General features: G+C 36.6%; 1 protein-coding gene across 17 annotated transcripts in view; it reads left to right on the top strand.

Moving 5' to 3' along the window:
- RAPGEF6 (Rap guanine nucleotide exchange factor 6) overlaps window positions 1-22932 on the top strand; it is a 246205-nt gene that overhangs the window by 116848 nt on the left and 106425 nt on the right. For all 17 annotated transcript variants that reach the window (XM_074381725.1, XM_074381732.1, XM_074381717.1 and 14 more), the window contains 5 exons: window positions 9139-9316; window positions 11087-11223; window positions 13939-14097; window positions 14686-14838; window positions 20145-20309. In XM_074381725.1, the coding sequence (XP_074237826.1) occupies window positions 9139-9316; window positions 11087-11223; window positions 13939-14097; window positions 14686-14838; window positions 20145-20309 (792 nt within the window). The remainder of the gene's footprint in view (window positions 1-9138; window positions 9317-11086; window positions 11224-13938; window positions 14098-14685; window positions 14839-20144; window positions 20310-22932) is intronic.

The raw sequence follows: 22932 nt of genomic DNA on the forward strand, positions 1-22932 counted from the left end.
CTTTTATTTTACTGCACCATAGTTTGGATATGATCCGTGACACAAATCTCAGTGTATAAAAAGCAAAGCAAGCTTGTGATCATTTAACTATAAGTAACACAGGTCTGCCCCTGGCCATCTCTTCCCACAATAAACACAAAAGGAAAAAATCAAAATCATAAAAACATACACCTACACACACACACACACACACACACACACACTTTTTTTTTTGAGACAAGAGTCTCGCTCTGTCGCCAGGCTGGAGTGCAGTGGCGCAGTCTCAGCTCACTGCAACTTTCCCCTCTCGGGTTCAAGCAGTTCTCCTGCCTCAGCCTCCCAAGTAGCTGGGACTATAGGCACGCGCCACCACGTCCAGCTAATTTTTGTATTTTTAGTAGAGACAGGGTTTCACCATGTTGGTCAAATTGGTCTCAATCTCTTGACTTCGTTATCCACCCACCTCGACCTCCCAAAGTGCTGGGATTACAGGCATGAGCCACAGCACCTGGCCAGTGCTTACATATTTTTATATATCATATGTATAAAATCTTTTTTTTTTTTGTCGGAGACTTGCTGTTTCCCAGTCTGGAGTGCAACAGTGCGATCTCGGCACCCTGCAACCTCTGCCTCCTGAGTTCAAGCGATTCTCCTGCCTCAGTCTCCCAAGTAGCTGAGATTACAAGCATGTACCATCACACCGGGCTAATTTTATATTTTTAGTAGACACAGGGTTTCTCCATGTTGGCCAGGCTGGTCTCGAACTCCAACCTCAGGTGATCTGCCCACATCAGCCTCCCAAAATGCTGGGATTATAGGTGTGAGCCACCGAGCCCAGCCTAAAATCTTATATATCATATCTATGAGATAAGTATGTAGGTATATTTAACATTTTATTATTTATATTTATATAAGTAAGTATATATGCCCACATACTTACACATTTTATACTTGTAGATACAGAATGTAAATCCGAGTTCAAGAGCACCATTTAGTAACAATGTTTTTCTACTGGTGGTAGGTTTGTGGGTAGTTTTCATTATGTTTCTTAAATGAACATTATTACTTGCATATTTAACAAATTTGAGGCTGTAAATAGATTGTATAGTTAAAAGTTGAAAACAGTTTGGAAAATATTTAAAGGAGAGTAAAAAGAATAAACACAGAATTATAATAGGTTTATAAAATATATCCTCCAAAATACTAGATTTCCAGACCTATGATTTTTTTTAATCCATGGAAAGATAAATATCACCCAACTAACTAAATTGGGTGTGTGTGTGCGCATGTGTGTGTATGTACACACACATGCACATGTTTCTAATCACATCCTCAGGAATAAAACAAGGAAAAGAAATATCAGTACTGGACCCTGGGTCTTTCCCTTCACCTTAGGCTACCTTTGGATTATGTGTTGGAGCTGTGAATATACCCCTTAGTTACAGGTGTATATTGCCAATGTATATATCTTGGCCAGGAATAGCTGAAATGATTTGTCTAGTTATTTGAATTTTAGCATATGAGATATTTTTTAAGTGAATGCCCGGTCTTTAAAACCATAAGCAAAGCCTTGTGATACAAGTATTTTTAATTTGGAGAGTTGAGGAGATCAGAACGATAGCTTAATAGCAATTGTGTGTGTGTGTGTGTGTGTGTGTGTGTGTGTGTGTGTGTGTCTGTGTGTGTCTGTGTCTGTGTGTGTATGTTTCTCCTTTTCGTCTTACAGAAATTTGTAAAATCCGGCTTTTTTGTGTGGGGCAGAAGACTATAGATTAATTTGGGCATTTTTTTCTAATGTGGAGTCTTCTTGTCCAGAAAAATGAATGTCCCCCTAATTTTTAAAAATAATTGCAAATTTTATTTTAGATTCAGGGGGTACATGTACAGATTTGTAACATAGGTATAGTATGTGATGCTGAGGTTTGGGGTTTGAATGATCCAGTCACCTGGGTTGGTAGTTTTTTAGCCCTCACCCCTCTCTCCCTGCTCTAATAGACCCCAAGTCTCTTGCCGCCATCTTCACGTCCATATGTACCCGATTGTTAGTGCCCTATTATAAATAAGAACGTGTGGGATTTGGTTTTCCTGATAGCAGTTCTTAACAAGAAAACTATTTACACTGTTTTGTATGGCCAAATGTATGGCTACACGTCTATGCATTCCTTACTTTGAGAATTTTCATGTCTTCTGGTCTAAAAATAAAAGCCCTTGACTCTTAAAGAAACTTCAAAATACAGTATTTACCACAGTGTAAGGGGAAAAAGCAAATTAATGGTTCCAGTGTAAAGGTGTTTCTAATCAGTATAGATTAAAATTTTAAAGTATACGTTAAGGTATTAGAATTTTCTGAGAATATTTAATGCATCTTCAAAGAGTACTCAAGAGTATAAGGAGTACTTCTTTCTAGAGTCCTTTTTCTGTTTATTTCAGTCTCTTCCATGAACTGGAAAACTGTGAAATACTGACTCTTGAACAAAAGCACTTGTCTGTTCATTAACCCATTCTTAAACAACTCAAGGCACACATTTATCTTCCACCTATCTTTTCAGTTTCTACATAAGGAGTAAGTGTTTTCTTAAAAATCCCTGGGGTTCAGTTACCACCTCTATGGTAACATGATTTCCTAATGCAGAGCTCTGAGTGCCAATCTCTTCAGAACCCTGGTGCTACATTTTCACCAGTATGTTCTTTTGTCATCCCAAGTCACCACATGTTCTCTTCTACCTTGCTTTAATATTTCTGTAAAGAATATCATTGAAGTTGAGGTGGATCACTTGAGGTCAGGAGTTTGAGACCAATCTAGCCAACATGGCAAAAACCCTATCTCTACTAAAAATACAGAAAAAAAATTGACCACAAGCGGTGGCACATGCACCAGATACTCAGGAGGCTGAGGTAAGAGAATTGCTCAAACCCAGGAGGCAGAGGTTGTGGTGAACCAAGATCGCTCCACTGCGTTCCAGCCTGGACAACAAAGAGAGACTCCATCTAAGGGGGGAAAAAAAGGGAATATCATCTAAGTCCTAGTCAAAATTCAAAATCTGTTACCATTTTTAAACTCCCACTTGAAATAAATTGCTCTGACTTTAATGACTCCTGTATTTAAAAAGCTTTAATGCCTCATTGTTATCTAATTTACACTCCTTGTTTTAAATTCCAAGCCTTTTACTTTTAACTACGATGTGGTTTTATATTTTACTGTTGTCCCACTTACACATTCTCAATTCTGCCTCATGACATATGTATGTTATTCCCTGAACATGTCTGCCTTTTCCTAGCCTTGTGTTTTAATCATGCTCTTCTACCTGTAGCTTCATGTAGATAACATTTTCATATTGTCTCCCATGTTTTTCCAACAAGAAGAGATGTCTCCTTTCTTGGAATCCCGCAGCAGGTTTTCTCTCGGACATGTCACTTTTTCTCTCTGCTTTTTTTGGTGGTTGCTTGTAAACGTAACATTTTTGATCATCATAGTAAATTTATGGAGTGCAGAGTTGATTTGTATCCCATACTGAGTCAGGCACAGTGTTGGCACTTAGGAAGTAATCTAGTAAAATTTTTTTGTGTTGAATTATACTTGAAAGTAGAAACCAATATTGGCTCCCAGGAAAATGCAGATCTCTGCTAACTAAAACTTGATTATCCAAAGCAAAGGAGACTTGACTTTGCCTGTCTGCCCTGTTGTAGAGGTTATGAAATGGGTCAGCCTGGACTACATAAGTAAAAGATTAACTTCATAGCGTTCTGACCAAGAAGACCTAAGGACTAAATGGTCCGTGAAAAAGGTTAAATGAAATACTAAAGACAGGAATACAGAAAAGAGAGGACTGAAAGTCTGAGGTTCTGGCTTAATACTTGCCCTAAATTTGAAAATGAGGGGTTTTTTTTGTAAGTTTGTATAACTCTTACTTCTGCCCTATAGTTCTCTTCGTTGTAGCTTCATGTTTATCTAGATGCAAACAGGAAAAGGATATCCTCTGGTGGTTTATTTGGGGAAGGCCGAGTCATCAGAAAATCGCCTCAGACTGTCTGCCTCTCCAAATTATATTTATACATATACACAGAGACACATTCATTTGTCAGGAAAAGAAAAACACAAGAAGTTTCATAGTATCTTAGTCCTATCACATATATATATATTTCCTGGGCTTAACTCATTTATCATAATCTTTCTAAGGGTCTGATATATCCCAGGTGCTAAGATAAATTAGTTGAAAAGCCAGGGATCAGTCTTCTGTGTACCCTACCATGAATATGGACTGTCTTTTGACCCACATATTTTGTTCCCACTCTTGATATTATTAAATTTTTTTTTTTGGCTTTTTTCTCCTGTCTAGTTCAGTTTGCATAGTTTTTATTGCCCTTTCTTTAAATTTATTATTCTTACAGTTTACATCTCCTTACGGATATTTTCCATTTTTCATCTAATTATGTTTTTCTTCTAAATTCTTTAACTTATTTATAATAAATGTGGAAATACAAAATTCTTGTCTTTTACTTTCTTTTTCTCTATTATTGAGGCTCTTTATAGTGATTTGTTTCCTGGTTATAGGTCACATTTCCTTGCTTCACATATGTAGTAAGTTTTTACTGTATTCTGAACATTATGGATATTACATTAAAATTCTTATCTAATATAGAATTAAATGGGAACTGTATTTTCAGAAGTATTATGCAGTGACTTCTTGTCTTGTGGTCATAATCATATCTACCTTTATCTTAAGGACTTGGCTTTCCTTTGTTTAATAAAGGAATTAGTCTTTATGTATTTTTTTATTTATTTAATTTTAAGTTAAAAAAATTCTTTTAAATTTCCTAGCGTGTTTTTTACCAATCTTATTTTTTATTCTTAATTGCTATTTTATCAGCTTATGTTCTTGTATACTGTTAATATTTTAGTAGTTTAGTGCATTTTCTTAACTAATTTTATTCTTTTTATACTATGTAAAAAGTACAGGTATAAGAAAGGCAGTTATGGTTTTTTGGGGGGTTTTGGTTTTGATTTTTGAGACAGGTTCTCACTGTCACCCAGGCTGGAGTGCAGCAGCAAGATCTCTGCTCACTGCAGTCTTTGCCTCCAAGGCCCAAGCAATCCTCCTACTTCAGTCTCATGAGTAGCTGGGACTGCAGGCATGTGCTACCACACTGGGCTAATTTTTGTATTTTTTGTAGCGATAGGGTTTTTCTCCATGTTGGCCAGGCCAGTCTCTAACTCCTAAGCTCAAGCCATCTGACTGCCTCAGCCTCCCAAAGTGCTGAGATTACAGTCAGGAGCCACTGTGCCTGGCCTACAAAGGCAGTTGAAAGGGTAGATTATATTCTTTCCTTTGCAGTTGATCTTAAAAGGTTCTTAAAAAAGTTATTTTAGTAGCCTTCTCTCAGTCCCAACCCATGAATTCCATTCTTCCTAAAGAACTGTCTTTTTTAATGTCTTTGCTTTTCATGCAGATGATAATTAGCCTTACCTACTGTCCCTATAACTAAATTTTATCTTGCCTTTTTATGTTGTGAGCCATCTATCTTTTTATCAGACATAATCTAAAACATGGTAATGAGACTAGGTTGAAATAATCTGGGTCAGGGGATTAAAACCTTATTTAAGATTGGTTTAAAAACCTGAATTTTTAATGCAGATTACACTTAAAGTTTGATAAAATAAACAAGGGATGTACCAGGAGTGAGCTCTTCTACGTATTGAGAAATTTTATAGAAAATATTGCTTTAGGTTTTTTACCCTGTTAGTTTCTTAGATTAAATCAGTATATGTAAATAAGGTTTTTGAGCAAGTCTTTTTAGCATGTACACATTTTAAAATTTAAAACTACTTGTCTTTGAAAAGGGATTATAAACTGCAAACAAGTTTGTGGTTCCATATATTATTCAAAAATATACTTCAGGCAGGGCACAGTGGCTCACGCCTGTAATCCCAGCACTTTGGGAGGCCGAGGCAGGTGGATCACCTGAGGTCAGGAGTTTGAGACCAGCCTGGCCAACACAGGGAAACCCTGTCTCTACTAAAAATACCAAAAATTAGCCAAGGGTGGTTGTGGGCGCCTGTAATCCCAGCTACTCAGGAAGCTGAGACAGGAGAATCACTAACCCCGAAGATGAAAGTTGCAGTAAGCCGAGATTGCGCCATTGCACTCCAGCCTAGGTAACAAGTGCAAAACTCGATTTATATATATATATAAAACACACACACACACACACACACACACACTCCATTTAAACCCTAAAATTTCATAGCCAGAAAACAGCTCAGAGCATACTAATCAGTCATGAGATAGAATTGCCCCATGTGACTATCTTAGTCCATTCAGGCTGCTGTAACAAAATACTGTATAGACTAGGGGATAGCTTCCATACAACAGAAATTTGTTTCTCGCTATTCTTGAGGCTGGAAAGTTAAAGATCAAGGCACCAGCAGCAGATTTCGTGTCTGGAAAAGGTACCTCTTTCTGGTTGACAGAGGTACTTTCTAACTATAGCTTCACAGGGTAGAAGGGGTGAATGAGCTCCCTCAGGCTTCTTTTATACTAATCCCATTCATGAGAGTTCTCATGACCTGATCACTTCCCAAAGGCCCCACTTAATAACATCACCTTAGGAGTTAGGATTTCAACGTAAGAATTTTGAGGAGATGTAAACATTCAGACAATCTCAGACCCTTAAAAACCAGCTTGTCTAATTTAAAGATCACAATTTGAGTATTTAGTTTGGATTGTTAAATGACTATCAGTTAAAGCTGTGCAGAAATCCAAAGGAAGTATAAAATATGATCTTAGGAAACAGATCCAGACTCTTCCATTTGTAGGTATCGGAGGCTTAACTTGAATTAACGAAAGCTAAGGGGCCAGTGCCTGTGGTCCTAACTACTAGGGAACCTGAGGCTGCAGTGAACTGTGATCATATCACTGATGACTACATAGCTTGGGTGACAGAGTGAAACCCTGTCTTTAAAAAAAAAAATGAAAAAATGTAAAGCCATTAACCACCAGACAAAGCAGAGGCAACTCTAGCCTCAGGGTACCTGGATCCTTGCAGGTGTATCTGCCTCTGTCTGTCTCTGGTCTTTTGGCGCCTTATGGTTTGCGTATTTTTCCTTGCTTGCTTTCTTTGTGACACTTTCTGTCACAGTGTTCTTTCTTTCTCTGTCCTGCATACTCTGTTTCTGTCGTTTTGTTGCTCTGGGTCTTTGTTTGCCTCTCTTGTTCAGGGTCCTCTTCCCCATTCGCCTCCCATTTCCCTGCCTATTGGTTTCATTTTCTCCTTTTATAGAAAGGCATTTCCATATGGCTATAGGCTGTCTACTTTCAGATTCTTCCAATTTAGCAACTGCAAACAAGTTTGTGGTTCCATATATTATTCAAAAATATTCAGGCCGGGCAGAAAGGATGCTCTGTTTCCAGATCTAATTGTGTACAGAAATCTAGAGAAAAGCTCTTTCTACTTTAGTTTACATAGCTAGGGAGCAGGACACTGTTTCCCACTGGAATCTCTGGGTTTAAGATGGAGAGGAATAGTAGTCCTCAAAAGAAGGAACATCAACTGGGCATAGTGGCTCACCCTGTAATCCCAGCATTTTGGGAGGCCAAGGTGGGTGGATCACATGAGTCCAGGAGTTCGAGACCAGCCTGGGCAACATAAGGAGACCTCCTTCTCCCAGTCTCTACAAAAATTTAAAAAATTAGCTGGGTATGGTGGCACATACTTGCGGTTCCAGCTACTCAGAGTGCTCAGGAGAGATGATTGCTTGAGTCCAGGAGGATGAGGCTGCAGTGAGCCAAGATCTGCAGTGCACACCACTACATTTCAGTCTGGGTAACAGTGCAAGAACCTGTCACAAAAAAAAAAAAAAAAAAAAAAAAAAAAAGAAAAAGAAAAAAACACGATCATCTTGGCAGAGAAAACAGTAAATGTTCAAAACAGGAGATACTTAAGATTCTGTAGTCTTCACTAATACTTAAGTGCTTTTTATTTATGGAATTCTTGTATGTCCACTCATTTTTTCTATAATGCCTTAATGTTCATGCTTTTTCATTAACAATATGAATCAAGTATATTATTTAGAAATACGTATATATGTGTGTGTATATATATGTATTTTTGATACAGTCTTTCTCTGTCGCCCAGGCTGGAGTGCAGTGGCACAGTTTTGGCTCACTGCAACCTCCGCCTCCCAGGTTCAAGCAATTCCCTGCCTCAGCTTCCCCAATAGCTGGGATTACAGGTTCCTGCCATCACTCCTGGCTAATTTTTGTATTTTTAGTAGAGACAGGGGTTCAACTATCTTGGCCAGGCTGGTCTTGAACTCCTGACCTCATGATCTACTTGCCTCAGCCTCCCATAGTGTTAGGATTACAGGCATGAGCCACCGCGCCCGGCCAGAACTTTTTTAGAATCTACTTAGGACAGTTTTATCTTCTAAAAAACATTTTCATTATTTTCTATGAATTACTTTTTAATTTATGGTTTTTTAAAATTTTTATAATTTCTTTACAAATATGTGACACATGTTTCCAAATTGTGGTTTTAAGTTTGAGGTCATTTTGTAGATTGATTTGGAAATCACAGCTCTTTGCACACTTTTAGATCCAACAGTAAGATACTGGGAAATGAAGTCCTTTACAGTGGGTCTATTTTTAAAGTATTTTAGTACTATTCTTTACCTTACTTTAAACTTCTGTTCTTAATTTATATGATTACCTGCTCTACTAAGCCTAAGCCTCTGTGATGAAAGAACAGTATCTTCTTCACAGTACCCAGCATAGACTAATAGGTCTAATAAGGTGATTGTAGGTAAACTTTTTCTTTCCGGTACTTCATGTTTTAGTAAACTCTGTAGTAAACTTTTATGAAATACAAGTGTTTGGTGGAAAACAGGTATTAATACATTAAGTGATGTTTGAGTCTCCTGACCATTTTATATTTGCTGACTCTGAGTTATCACCTAGTTGTTACATTGTGGAAAGACAAGCCTTAAATTTTGGGCAGAAAGAAACCTTTTATAAATAAGTATAATTTTGTTGTGTTCTTGATGCAGCATATATTGCCTAAGTCTTTTTAATATTTTGTAGGGAGGGGTAGTTTTGCTTAATTCAGACTGACTTATAATATTTTTAACATGAAACGATAAGTGATCAAGATTTCTTTTCGTAGGCTACGGAGAGTGAGGTGGGAGATGTAGATTTGACACGTCTTCCAGAAGGACCTGTTGATTCTGAGGATGACGAAGAGGAAGATGAAGAGATTGACAGAACAGATCCATTGCAGGGACGAGATCTTGTTCGAGAATGTCTTGAAAAAGAGCCTGCAGACAAAACTGATGATGACATTGGTAAGAAATACATGTGTTCACCCTAAGAATTTGTAATTTAATTTATATGGTTATCTATTGCTGCATAACAAATTATTCTAAAACTTAATAAATATATGTTGTTTTAAACCATTATCTTATAGTTTTTGTGAGTTAGAAATTTAGGAGTACCTTAGCTGCGTGGTTCTGGCTTGTAATCAGAATTGACAGAGGGCTGCAGCCATTCAGGTCTTCCCTGAGCTGAGCTGTAGAATCTGTGTCCAAGATGGCTATTTACATGGCTTTGGTGCATGATGACCTTCAGTTCCTCTTCATGTGGGCCTCTTATTGACCGCTTAATTGTCCTTACAACGTGGCAGTTGGCTTCCCCCTAAGTAAGTTATCCAAGGGAGAATAAGGCAAATGCCACAGTGCTTTTTATGATCTGTGTTCAAGAGTAACGCATCATTACTTCTGCTAAATTCTGTTAGACCAAGTAACTCTAATACAGTGTGAAATGGGACTGCACAAGGACATGACTGTCAGGAGGCAGCGGTCACTGGGAGCCATCTTTGAAGTTGGCTGCCGCAGTATATAAAACAAAAGCTTTGATTTCGTTAAACTGATTTTTTTCCCCTCATGTCTGTAAGACATTTAAAGCACAAGCACAGTGCAGTGTTCAGTGTCTGTGAATTTGCTTTTTGAAAAACTTGAAGATTTTTGTAAATTCATACTTTTATTTGCCTAGCTTAAATATATGTATGTGTTGTGTGTACACTTAAAACATAAATTTTTCTTTATGTAATTTTTTACAAAATTAGTTACTGTAGTTGGGAAGTTGAATGATACTAAAGATGTTAATGTTATCTTTAAGGAGGAAAGATCACTTAGTGTCAAATATATATTGTCATGATTTAATTAAGATTTTTATCTTAGACTGCATTTTTATAATAGCCATCATTCCGATTAAAAGAGGCTGCTACTAATAAAAATTATGTGAGTAAAGATCAATGTATTTGAACATTCCTTGCTATTCTAAAGATATAGTTAAATAACTTGCATTGTGGATTCATGTTGTGAACATTACCTGGACAGAAATTGAAAGTGCATTTTTACTGATACAGAATTATATACTATACTATTTTCATAAAACTAAAAAAATTAAGATATAGTTAATTCATATTTTCTATGGATATATAGCACCTTGTAGTTAATCTCTTTGCTGGCTGCTTATATGTGTTTCTTCCTTATATTTATATCTTCCTTACACATATATTCATACCAGGGAATGGTCTAAGGCACACATAAACATTAGTTGGTTAAAGAGAGTTACCTAGTTAATCAGACAAATTTTCAGCTAGAATTCACATTTACTATCCCTGTTTTAATTACTTTTTGACATTTATTAATGGCATTTTAAAATACTTTTGCTTAATAAAAACTAGACAAAAGACTTTTCACCAATCTATTAGATCAAAGGCCATCACTAAACCCATGGAGTGGCTAGGAATATTAGATATATTCTCTACTTTCATCTGAACCTGCATAGTTTCTTGGTTCTCTCTGGAGATTGTGAATTCTGATATCTTCCGGTATGCCCATATTTGTATGTGAGTCTGAATATATGTATAAATCAAAAAATTGATTTTAAAAATCAGTAATCAAATAGTACCTTAGTTTCTCTACTTTAGCAATAGAAACTTATAAGTTGATAAGTTGATTGGGAAATTGGGTATTGAATTCTAGCTTTCATTCTATTTTTTAAGTACAGTCCTCAATGGCCTTTATACCAGAATTTCCATTTTGTTACAGAACAATTACTGGAGTTTATGCACCAGCTCCCTGCTTTTGCAAACATGACCATGTCTGTAAGGAGAGAACTCTGCTCGGTCATGATTTTTGAAGTGGTAGAACAGGCTGGAGCTGTTATTCTTGAAGATGGGCAAGAGGTAGGTCAGCAAATAAATCATACACATTTCTTATGGATACTAACTTATAAAATAATTTAATTTGTAATCCTTATTTTTGGGTCCTGATTTTTTTAATTTAATTTACTCACAGGAGATTTTCACAGAGTTGATGTTCCATGAATAATATTCAGTGAACCAGATGTTTTTACTTCTCAAATTAGGTTGTAATTTAAATAGATTAAATAGATTTAAAGGGTTCTTAAACATTTTTCTATTTATATAATTAAATCATTATTGTTTAAAATGTTTATCAAGAATTCTTCTCATTCCTTGTCTCTATTATACACTTAAAAGGAAAAGAATGAGGAAAGTGTATTGGTACCAGTGCATCCTAGGGAACTGCTGGCAGTTGAAGGATATAGGTGACAATTCTGTATTATAAAATGCTCAGATGACAGCTTGTGAATGGGTGGAAGAAGGATGCAAAGGGATTGAAAGGTATTATTGCCATCAGGAAGTGCTTTATTATTTTTCATATCAAATGGGTAAAAATGCTGAGATTTCAGTAAATGAACATTGTCTTCTAGTGGGAATGTAAATTGGTATAGTATTTTCAGAAAATTATTTAAAACTTTTTTTTTTTTTTTTTTTTTTTGAGACGGAGTTTCGCTCTTGTTACCCAGGCTGGAGTGCAATGGCACGATCTTGGCTCACCGCAACCTCTGCCTCCTGGGTTCTGGCAATCCTCCTGCCTTAGCCTCCTGAGTAGCTGGGATTACAGGCATGCTCCACCATGCCCAGCTAACTTTTTGTATTTTTAGTAGAGACGGGGTTTCACCTTGTTGACCAGGACGGTCTCGATCTCTTGACCTTGTGATGCACCCGCCTCGGCCTCCCAAAGTGCTGGGATTACAGGCTTGAGCCACCGCGCCTGGCAAAAATTCTTAACATAACCTGTTATTCCACTTCTGAGTGTCTAACCTGAGGACATATGTAAAACTCAAAAGAGTGATTTCAAAAGATGTTCATTGCAGCACATATATAAATTACATATTTATATACTTATATAATCTGTTATATATAATTACATAATTTTATACTATAACATATAAGTAAAAATTGCACATAACCAAAACCTCCAGTGATAAGCAATAGTTACGTAAATTATTATATAGCTGTTGAATATAATATAAAGGTATTCAAATTATTTTTTAAATTATTTGATAGTTTCCTTGAAGATAGGATCCCTGTCTCTACGCTCTGTTTAGATGTTTTCTCCCCATATCCTAGAAGACATCTGTCATACAGGATGGGCTCCCCCAAACAGTTTGATGAACAAATGAATGTAGTATTAATTTTTTTAAGCAGGGTATTCTAAATATTTCAATAATATAAAATATGTACAGAAGAGAGGAATAAGCTTTAAACAACTGTATACAGTGGGATTTTAAGTAACTTCTATTTTCTAGAAGTTTTTGCATTCTCTTAATTTTCCACAGTTGTATCAGCAAAATTGTGGTATGCCTACTTTGTGCCAGGTACAGTACTATTCTAGATACGGGGATATAGGGGTGAAAAAACCAGATACACTCCCTGTCCTCCAGTAGCTTATATAATCTACAAGTTGTGTAGTGAGTGTATTTTATTTTTAAAATAATAAAGGTATACTTTTGTGAAAAAAAAAAAAAAAAAAAACTTTATTGCCGTTGATTACCCTTCAGAACCAACCATCTTGATTTCCCTTAAATCACATTAAAACTGTTGAAGGTTCAGGCTTATAAGAAGGTTTGATATTAAAGGAAAATAAGTGGTCTTTCATTGATAGATAGTATACCTTTATAATACATCTTTGGGCTGGGTGCAGTGGCTCATGCCCATAGTCCCAGTGCTTCTAGAGTCCTAGGTGGAAGGATCACCAGGAATTCAAGACCACCTTGGGGAACATAGAAAGACTCTATCTCTATCAAAAAATAAATTGGCCAAGCATGGTGGTGCACACCTGTAGTCCCAGCTACTTGGAAGGCTGAGGCAGGAGGATCACTTGAGTCCAAGAGTTTGAAGCTACAGTAAGCTATGATCGTACCACTGCACTCCAGCCTGAGCAACAGAGCAAGACTCCATCTCTAAAATAAATAAATAAATTCTTAAAGCATTAAATATTTCTGCATAAATAAAGGCATCATTTTCTTAACATTTTGAATCTTTTGTCATATATGCCATAAAATTTAGGCTTTTACTAGTCTTTCTGAAATAATCATTAACTATCTATTTGTTTTTCTTAAAGATTTGTTTATTTAGTCAGACACTATTGTAAGCACAGTGTATGTATTAACTCATTTAATTAACATAATAGTTCTATGATAGTTACTTTCCTTACAACCATTGGAGCAATAGAGAAACTGAGGCCCAGAGAGGTTAAATAATTTACCCAAAGTCATTTAGCTAGTTAGTGGCATTGTATGGATTAACATTCCAAGAGTTTGTGCTCTTGAACATTATGCTATGTTGTCTTAGAGAATCTGGTCAATTATGACAGTTCTTGTTTGGTGACTAAAAGAAGAAAGAGCAAAATAAACTTTAGTAGCCTGCATAGGCTCAAAGCATAGGGTGTTACAGAGTATTTAATAATACAACCAGATCCTCCTTTTTCCTTTTTAAATTATACAAGTTATGTATGTTGATAGATTCTTTTTCAAAGTTAACATATAACTACCTTTTTTTAAAGATTCATAAAACCTTTGTTTTTCTCTATAGCTTGACTCATGGTATGTTATTTTAAACGGCACTGTAGAAATCAGTCATCCAGATGGAAAAGTTGAAAATTTGTTTATGGGAAATAGTTTTGGAATTACTCCCACTCTGGATAAGCAGTACATGCATGGAATTGTCAGGACTAAAGTAGATGATTGTCAGGTAAGACTATCTCTTTGGTCAAGTCCTCTTGCTTGCCTGTTGATTTAAAGTAGCTGAGCCTGTTTTGTCTTCCTTAAAATAAAATACCTTTATTTAAGAATTAAGATTTTCAATAGCTCACAGTTGATAAAGGAAACTAGATTTTGTATCTGCCTCAAATATTTGTGGGCTGTTTATAAAGCTATACATTTTCAAAAGAGACTATACCAAATAAATGCTGGTGTGTTATATTTCTATTTGATATTAGTCAGCTCAGAGTTCTTTTTAAAAAAAAAATAAAGGAAAGAAATAGGAACTTGTGAGTTTGTTTCTAACTTACTCCTGCTTCATGTTTTCTTTACATAGTGTCAGTTTTGAGAGAAGTAGAAGTTCACTTCTCCTTTTAAGGAGCAAAATTCAAACAGATTAGACTTCTTTAGTCTCTTCGTATGTGAATTGTTTCACCTTCATTTTTGTTAAAGATTAAAGGAATTAAGTGAAAAGAAACTAATGCCACTAGATTTCTTACCTTTGTGCTCTGCCTTAGTACATAGCGATATATTTATGTACTATAGGTTCATTAATTGTCCCCATGTTGTTCTTGGACAGTTTGTCTGCATAGCTCAGCAAGATTATTGGAGAATTTTAAATCATGTGGAAAAAAATACCCATAAAGTTGAGGAAGAGGGAGAAATTGTTATGGTACATGAGCATCGTGAACTAGACCGGAGTGGAACCAGGAAAGGACACATTGTAATCAAGGTGGGTGTTTTTACTTCTTATTCTAGTCACTGATACAGTAGAGCTTTCATCGTGTTTTAAACCACTTTTTAAGTAGTGCCAGATAATTGATTAACACTTTGGAATCTAACTTAAATAAATGTTAGCTCTTTGGTCTTTTTCTAAGAGAGTTTTTACACATTTTAATGGTGAAGGATAATTTATTGCCATTTAATATCAGTGTAGGTAGGGTATTATTTTAGAATATAATGGTCAGAGTTTTCCTTTTCAAACTTATATTGTAAGCCACTGAGAGTGGGAGTTGATTTCATCAACGACGGCAGTATTTACAAACAAAATAAAATTTAAGAACCAGCCATAAAGGCATAAGTAATCCTAGGTTAAGATGCAGAATGCTTCTGGATCTCTGTGGCACTGAAATACGCATTTGACTTCTCTGAACCTCACTTTTCTTATCTGAATATGGAGCTAATTCAAGGCTTTATTATGGCTAAATGAGGTAAATCAAAAGCCTTAGCACAAATGTAGAGTCTGAGTATTGATCCCCATACTGTTTTCCTGTTTGTAAGTTCTACCTTCTTCTATTTTTGCCTTCTCCCCTCCTGTCTTTTTAAAGACTTGGATATAAACGGAACAATTATAGTCGAAAGGGGGGAAATAAACACATAATTGTTTCTCTTTTCAAGCTAGTCTTGGCAAAATTAGTGTCACTGTTAATTGCAGACGAAGCAGTTTACTTAATAATATGAAGGAGTTAAGTCAGAGAGATAATTTGAAGTCTGATTTCACACTTGTTCTTCCCTTAGAGTCAGGCTGTTACTCAGAGATCTTTCTTTTCCTAAACGGATGACTGTAAGCTTTGTATGTAGAAATGATGAACATATTGGTGGACTACCATAGACTTACACATATGCTTTTTTGTTTTAATTCATTTTTATCTTTTTGTGAGGACCCATGTGTTTTAGCAATTTATTTCTAAAGAATTTCAAACTAGAAAAGTTGCTCAAACAGCAGCGAGATCTGTGACTCGATTCCTCAACTGTTAATATTTTCACTGCATTTGCTCCATTATCACCAGTCTTTTTCTGAACCATTTGAGAGCACTCTGCAAATGTGATGCCTCATCATTCCTAAATATTCCATTGTGTATTTACTAAAAACAAGGACACTCTGACATAAGCACCATAGAACCCTTCAAGTTAGGAAATAAACATGGCTAAAATAAAACCATTCAGGGCTGGGCACAGTGGCTCATGCCTGTAATTCTAGCACTTTGGGAGGCAGAGGAGACTGGATCACTTGAGGTCAGGAGTTCGAGACCAGCCTGGCCACCATGGTGAAACCCCGTTTCTACTAAAAATTCAAAAATTAGCTGGGCATAGTGGCAGGTGCCTGTAGTCCCAGCTACTTGGGAGGCTGAAGCATGAGAATCACTTGGACCCAGGAGATGCAGGTTGCAGTGAGCCAAGATCACGCCACCGCATTCTAGCCTGGGCAGCAGAGTGATTCTTCATCTCAAACAAGCAAACAAAAAACCACACATTCAGTCCAGAGACCCTATTTAGATTTTCATTAACTATCCCAACAATAATTGTTATTTCTGGTCTAGAATGTTATGCTAGAACACAGTTGCATGTAGTTGTCATTTGTCATGTCACTTCAGCCTATACCAGTTCCTCAGTACTTCCCTGTTGTTACATATTCTTAGCAGTTTTAAAGAATACAGCTCCTATATCCTGTACGATTACCCTCCACCTGAATTTTTCTAGATCTTTCTTATGACCCAGATAGATTCAAGTCAGGCTTCCTGGCAGGAGTTCTTTAGAACTCGGAGGGCACACAATGTCAGCCTGTTGTCCTGTCAGTGGTGAAGTTAGCCATGATTACTTGATCATGTTGGTGTCTGTCTGCCCAGTGTCTTCAGTGTAAATTCATCATTTTACCCTTTGTAACTGATAAATATTTGGTGAATAGATGTTCTGACAGTATCAAAATACTATCCTCAAACTTCTGGTTTATGTATAGTATGTACTGAGTACAAACTAATATTCACCACTTTTTACTTCCATTACTATTCTTGTCTGAGATGGTGATTTTTAAAATAATTTATTCTGCATTTATTAACCATTTTATTGAAGGAATGAACTATCTCTTCTCCATTAATTTATTTGTATTGGTATAAACGTATGTTACCATCATTATTATTCTGATGCTCAAATTGTCCCAGATTTAGCCAATGGGACTCTTAAACTGACTCTTGGGTTTTTTGACGCATCCCCATTATTTGAGCACCTCCCGTACGATCTGGCAAATAATAAGGCTCATCGTGAACTTAAACTGTACCAGCTCTGGGACTGGCCATTTCTCAAGAAGACCCTGGATCTTTCTAGCCGAATGTAGTATTTATCAACCAAGATCTGGGCACCCATTATATTCACTACTACTGAAGTGTCATTGCCTTTGTCTTTCATCAGAACTAGGAAATATATGTATGTATTGATTATGCACACATACACATTTATAACTATTAAACAACCATTAGTTTCAATTCTAGTATTACCTATACTTCCAGTTCTGGTACCAAAACCGCAGTTTTCCCTAGGGTCTTTTCCCTTCTATGTCTGTAAATATTTTGTTCAATAATACCTGTTGTTATACTCTGTATATTATTTGCTCATTGTAAACCATCTCTACCATGCCAGTATAACACCACCAGCCATCTCTTCTGCTTTCTACCTCTGTGCACCCTGTCTCCTAGCATCCCACTTTCTTAATGTATTTTACAGTAGATTTTAAATACTGTAGTGATACCTTTAATGAAAGTTCAGAACATCAAAAATACTTGAAGGAACATAAAATTGCCATCAGTTTATACACATCTTAAAATGTTTGCAGATTCTGATTGCACAATGATGGATTGCTTTTGTGACAGAAATATTGAAAATGTATTATTTTTACTGTAGTACAATCTTCATATTCAGATTTAATTGCAAATCTTAACCATCTTTTGCTCATAGAAGGATTGTTCATTTGACTTTTTTTTTGAAGCAGAATCTCACTCTGTCACCCAGGCTGGAGTGCAGTGGCACGATCTTGACTCACACAACTTCTGCCTCCTAGGTTCAAGCAACTCTTGTGCCTCAGCCTTCCAAGTAGCTGTGACCATACAGTCACATGCCATCACACCCAGCTGGGGTTTTCTGTTTTGTTTTTGTTGTTGTTGTTTTGTTGTTGTTGTTGTTGTTTTGCTTGTTTCTGTATTTTTAGTAGAAGTGGAGTTTTGCCATGTTGTCCTGAGGTACCTAACTCCTGACCTCAAGTGATCCCCTAGTCAAGGCCAGGCATGGTGGCTCAGACCTGTAATCCCAGCACTTTAGGATGTCGAGGTGGGCTCTCAAACTCTTTTGTGGTACTCTATGCTAGGCCCTCTGTGAGATCTGGGAGGTACTAATAATATACTTAGATTCTGACATCAATGAACTCACAGTCTTTCAAGAAAGACAAGGCGATAGTTTCAGCATGACTTGATAAATCTCAAGATGGAAGAGCAAGAGAGACATAAAAAGAGGGATCTAAATTAGGCTAGAAGAAATAGCAAGAAGTAATTTTAGGGAGGAAGGGTGACCCAGACAAAGAAATATGCATGTGCTATATAAAATTGCATAATACATTTTAAAGAGCAGGAAATTTGTGTGGCTGGGATGCAGGGCATTTTGAGGTAAGATAGATTTAAGTCTAATTAGGTAAGGGCTCATCTTTAAATAAAATTTTGAATGTGTGACCTAGTCTCTATAGGGACCCTGCTTCTGTGATTTTGCCAGTCAAAATAATGGCCTCTCTTTAACAGATTGACCAATTCCCATCCCTGACTTAGCTATTCTAGGAAATGGAATTAAGTGATCCTAAACCAGGATTGGGCTGAATAAATAAAACCAGTTTGGTACTCTTAGGCTTAGAATGTTTTGCCAGGGTAGGAGAATAGGAAAATACGAATGACCTATGATTTTCTTCCCTCTTAAGTAGGTTGCTTCTGACTTCCTTTGAGAGAAACGATTTTCGTACCCTATTTTTAATAATTAAAGTATCTTTTAATAAAGTACCTTATTTTTAATGAATTCTTAGATAAGAACATTATTAGTATTAATGTATGTTTACCATACAGTTATTCTAAACAATGAAATTGTTTGGATTAATATGACACATGAAGGTTGGGGGTTATGAGTAACAGTTTTTATATCAGGCTTAACATCTGGTTTGTTTCTGTATTTGTTCTGTGTGCCCACCTTTAAAAAAGCTACAAAGAGTAATAAACATTGGTTCAGAAGATCAAAGAAGAGCAATATGGAAATGAATGGTTATGTTCTTTTTTTCTTTTGAGACAAGAGTATCACTCTTGTTGTCCAAGCTGGAGTGCAATGGCATGATCTCAGCCCACTACAACCCCTGCCTCCCAGGTTCAAGCGATTCTCTTTCCTCAGTTCCCCCAGTAGCTGGGATTACAGGTGCCTGCCGCCACACCCAGCTAATTTTTGTATTTAGTAGAGACAAGATTTCACCATGTTGACCAGGCTCATCTCAAACTCAGGTGATCCACCCACCTGGGCCTCCCAAAGTGTTGGGATTAGAGGTGTGAGCCACCGCACCCGGCATGTTTATATTCTTTTATAAATTTGGAGATAAGCATTTAATACTGAATTAATTTCAAAACTGTCTATAGAACTTCTGGTTCCTCTCAATATGGTGCCCTAGCATAGAGAGGAAACAGTATGAGAGGAACCATAGGAAAGGAAACATTTATTCTGGGAAGTAACAACAATAAAACAGGCTCTCTTGAACTGGTGTGTTCCTCCTACAGCCTGGACAGAAAAGATTTTTGAGGTGGATTAAACTTGGAGAAAAGCCTTCTTTTATCTTTCTTTCTTCTCTTTCTTTCTTTTTCTTTCTTTAGTTTAACTTTCACCTTTTTTGTTGCCTTGAGACAATAAGTACATGCACTAGTTGTAGGAGAAGTGGCAGTAACAGCCCACACCAGGACTAAATCAGTGAAGTTCAAAGGTCCTGCTATGATGAAATGCCAGTGAAAACAGCTTCAGCTGTGTGAGTGCTGTTGGCTATTTATTCCTCTGCCTTTTCTCTCTCTCAACCTCTGGGTGCTAATGGGTTACACTTAAGTTTAGAATCCAATTCTTCCAGCAGTAAGGATTTACAGGCCAAAGTCTACTTTGAGGACTTATCTAATGGAGTAACTGCAAAGGGGAATAATCAACAGTAATTCTTTGGTTCTTGGGTGGTTTATTTTCTCATCCTTCCTATCCTTGGATTTTTAGGCAACACCTGAGCGTCTCATAATGCATTTAATAGAAGAACATTCTATTGTGGATCCAACTTATATAGAAGATTTTCTGTTAACTTATAGGACATTTCTTGAAAGTCCTTTGGATGTTGGAATCAAACTATTGGAATGGTTTAAGATCGACAGCTTAAGAGATAAGGTTGGTTTTATAAAGGGGATGAAAGTGATTTTAACTTGAAATTTTATTCATGAAACTTTTATAGTTGATAGAGTACGTGTTTATTATGATAAGATTCAGTTCACCTAAAAAATTAGTGAACCTGAACCACCAATGTAGACATTCTATGCTTACGTTTATGACAGAAGAGCATGTTAAAAGTGGATAAGAGCCTTAAAAGGCGAAAACTGAAATAAAGCTCTGGTAAAGCTATAAATTTAGGAAACATAAAAGTTACATGAGAGTATTTTAGAATTTCACCGAAATATTTTATAATTTCTGGAGATCAATAAAACATTTAAAAACTGATTGAATATTTTAGAAAGACTATTCATCAAATACATTTTTTCAAGAGGGCCTAGATTGTTTTTAAGCTTCAAAATGGGAATGTCTTTATTTTCTTGAGTTACAGACTTCATAATCATTTGAAAACAATTTATTAAACCTTAATTGATCTCTCCTGTGACTTATTTAAATCTACCTTTTGAGTATTTTTTTGTATTACATGTTGTTCACTATTTTAATTAAATCATCTTACCTCATTTCATGGGATATGTTTGTACATTTAATGGAAAGACTAGTTATACCTCCACAAATTGGTAAGAAATAAGTTGTTTTAATAAAATAAAAGTAGAATCATAATTGCTTGGTGTCTTTTTGAGTTAGATTTTAAAGAAAATAAATTGGATGCAGGTAGACTGTGGAATTCTTTTATTTAGGAGATTACTGTCTAAAACTACGGATTTGCCTATCTCTTGCCATTTTTTGGTTAGAATTAAATATATTTACTTTGGTTGCCAAGAAAATAAAGGCATGCTTAGGGAATGAACAAAAATATGATTTAGTAATAATTATATGCAAAAGAATGAAATTGGACTGCTACCTTATAACTTGTACAAAAATGTATTCAAACTGTGTCAGAGACAGAAGAGCCAAAAATATAATACCTTAAAAGAAAAGATAGTGGTAGAATATCATGACCTTGGATTTGGTGATGGTTTCTCAAATAAAAAAATATGACACCCAAGCACAAGTAACAAAAGAAAAAATAGATTAATTTTACTTCATCAAAATTAAAGTTATTTTTGCATCAAAGGACACTGTCAAGAAAGATAAGACAATGCACAGAATTTGAGAAAATTATGTATCTTTATTTTTTTTTTTTGAGACGGAGTTTCACTCTTGTTGGCCACGCTGGGGTGTAGTGGCATGATCTTGGCTCACTGCAACCTCCACCTCCCGGATTCAAGTGATTCTCCTGCCTCAGCCTCCCATCTAGCTGGGATTACAGGCATGTGCCACCATGCCTAGCTAATTTTGTACTTTTAGTAGAAATGGGGTATCTCCATATTGGTCAGGCTGGTCTTGCACTCTCGACTTTAAGTGATCTGCCCGCCCCAGCCTCCCAAAGTGCTGGGATTACAGGTGTGAGCCACTGCACCCAGCCAGAAAATTATATATCTGATAAAGGTTTAATATCCAAAATATATAAAGAACTTTTACCATTCAACAATGAAAAGACAACACAGTTTAAACATGGACCAAGGACTTGCATAGATATTTCTCCAAAGAAGATATGTAAATGGCCAACAGGCACATGACAAAGATGTTCAACATCATTAATCATAGAGAAATGCAGTCATAACCTCAATGAGATACCACTTTATACCCACTAGTTTGGCTTTTAAAAGGGGGGGGGAAGTAACAAACATTGACAATGATAGGAAAACATTGAACTGGTCTTCGCACCCCCACCCTACACACACTGATGATGGGAATGTAAAATGGTGTTGCCTCTGTGGAAAAAGTTAGAGCAGTTCCTCAAAAATTTAAAAATAGAGTTACCATATAGCAGGCATCCCCAAACTACGGCCAGCAGGCCGCATGCGGCCTCCTGAGGCCATTTATCTGGCCCCCCTGCCGAACTTCAGGAAGGGGCACCTCTTTCATTGGTGGTCAGTGAGAGGAGCACAGTATGGGGCTGCCCTCCAGTGGTCTGAGGGACAGTGAACTGGCCCCCTGTGTAAAAAGTTTGGGGACGCCTGCCGTATAGTCCAGCAATTCTAATTCTGGACATATGCCCAAAGAATTAAAAACAGATGTGCAAACAAAAACCTGTGTATAAATATTCATAGCAGCGCTATTGACAATAGCCAAAAGGTAGAAATGACCCAAATGTCCATCATGGATAAACAAAATGTGGTGTAGCCATACAATAAAGTATTACTCAGCTATAAAAAGAAAAGAAGTACCTACACATACTACACCATGATAAGCCTCAAAAACATTATGCTAAGTAGAAGAAGAGAGTGAGAAAAGACTATGAATTGTATGATTCTATTTATGTGAAGTATCCAGAACAGACAAATAGAAAAGCAGACTAGCCGGGCGCAGTGGCTCAAGCCTGTAATCCCAGCACTTTGGGAGGCCGAGGAGGGTGGATCACGAGGTCGAGAGATCGAGACCATCCTGGTCAACATGGTGAAACCCCGTTTCTACTAAAAATACAAAAAATTAGCTGGGCGTGGTGGCGCGTGCCTGTAATCCCAGCTACTCAGGAGGCTGAGGCAGGAGAACTGCCTGAACCCAGGAGGCGGAGGTTGCG

The sequence above is a fragment of the Saimiri boliviensis genome, chromosome 1 (assembly GCF_048565385.1).
Source record: "Saimiri boliviensis isolate mSaiBol1 chromosome 1, mSaiBol1.pri, whole genome shotgun sequence".
In the NCBI taxonomy this organism is placed as follows: domain Eukaryota; kingdom Metazoa; phylum Chordata; class Mammalia; order Primates; family Cebidae; genus Saimiri; species Saimiri boliviensis.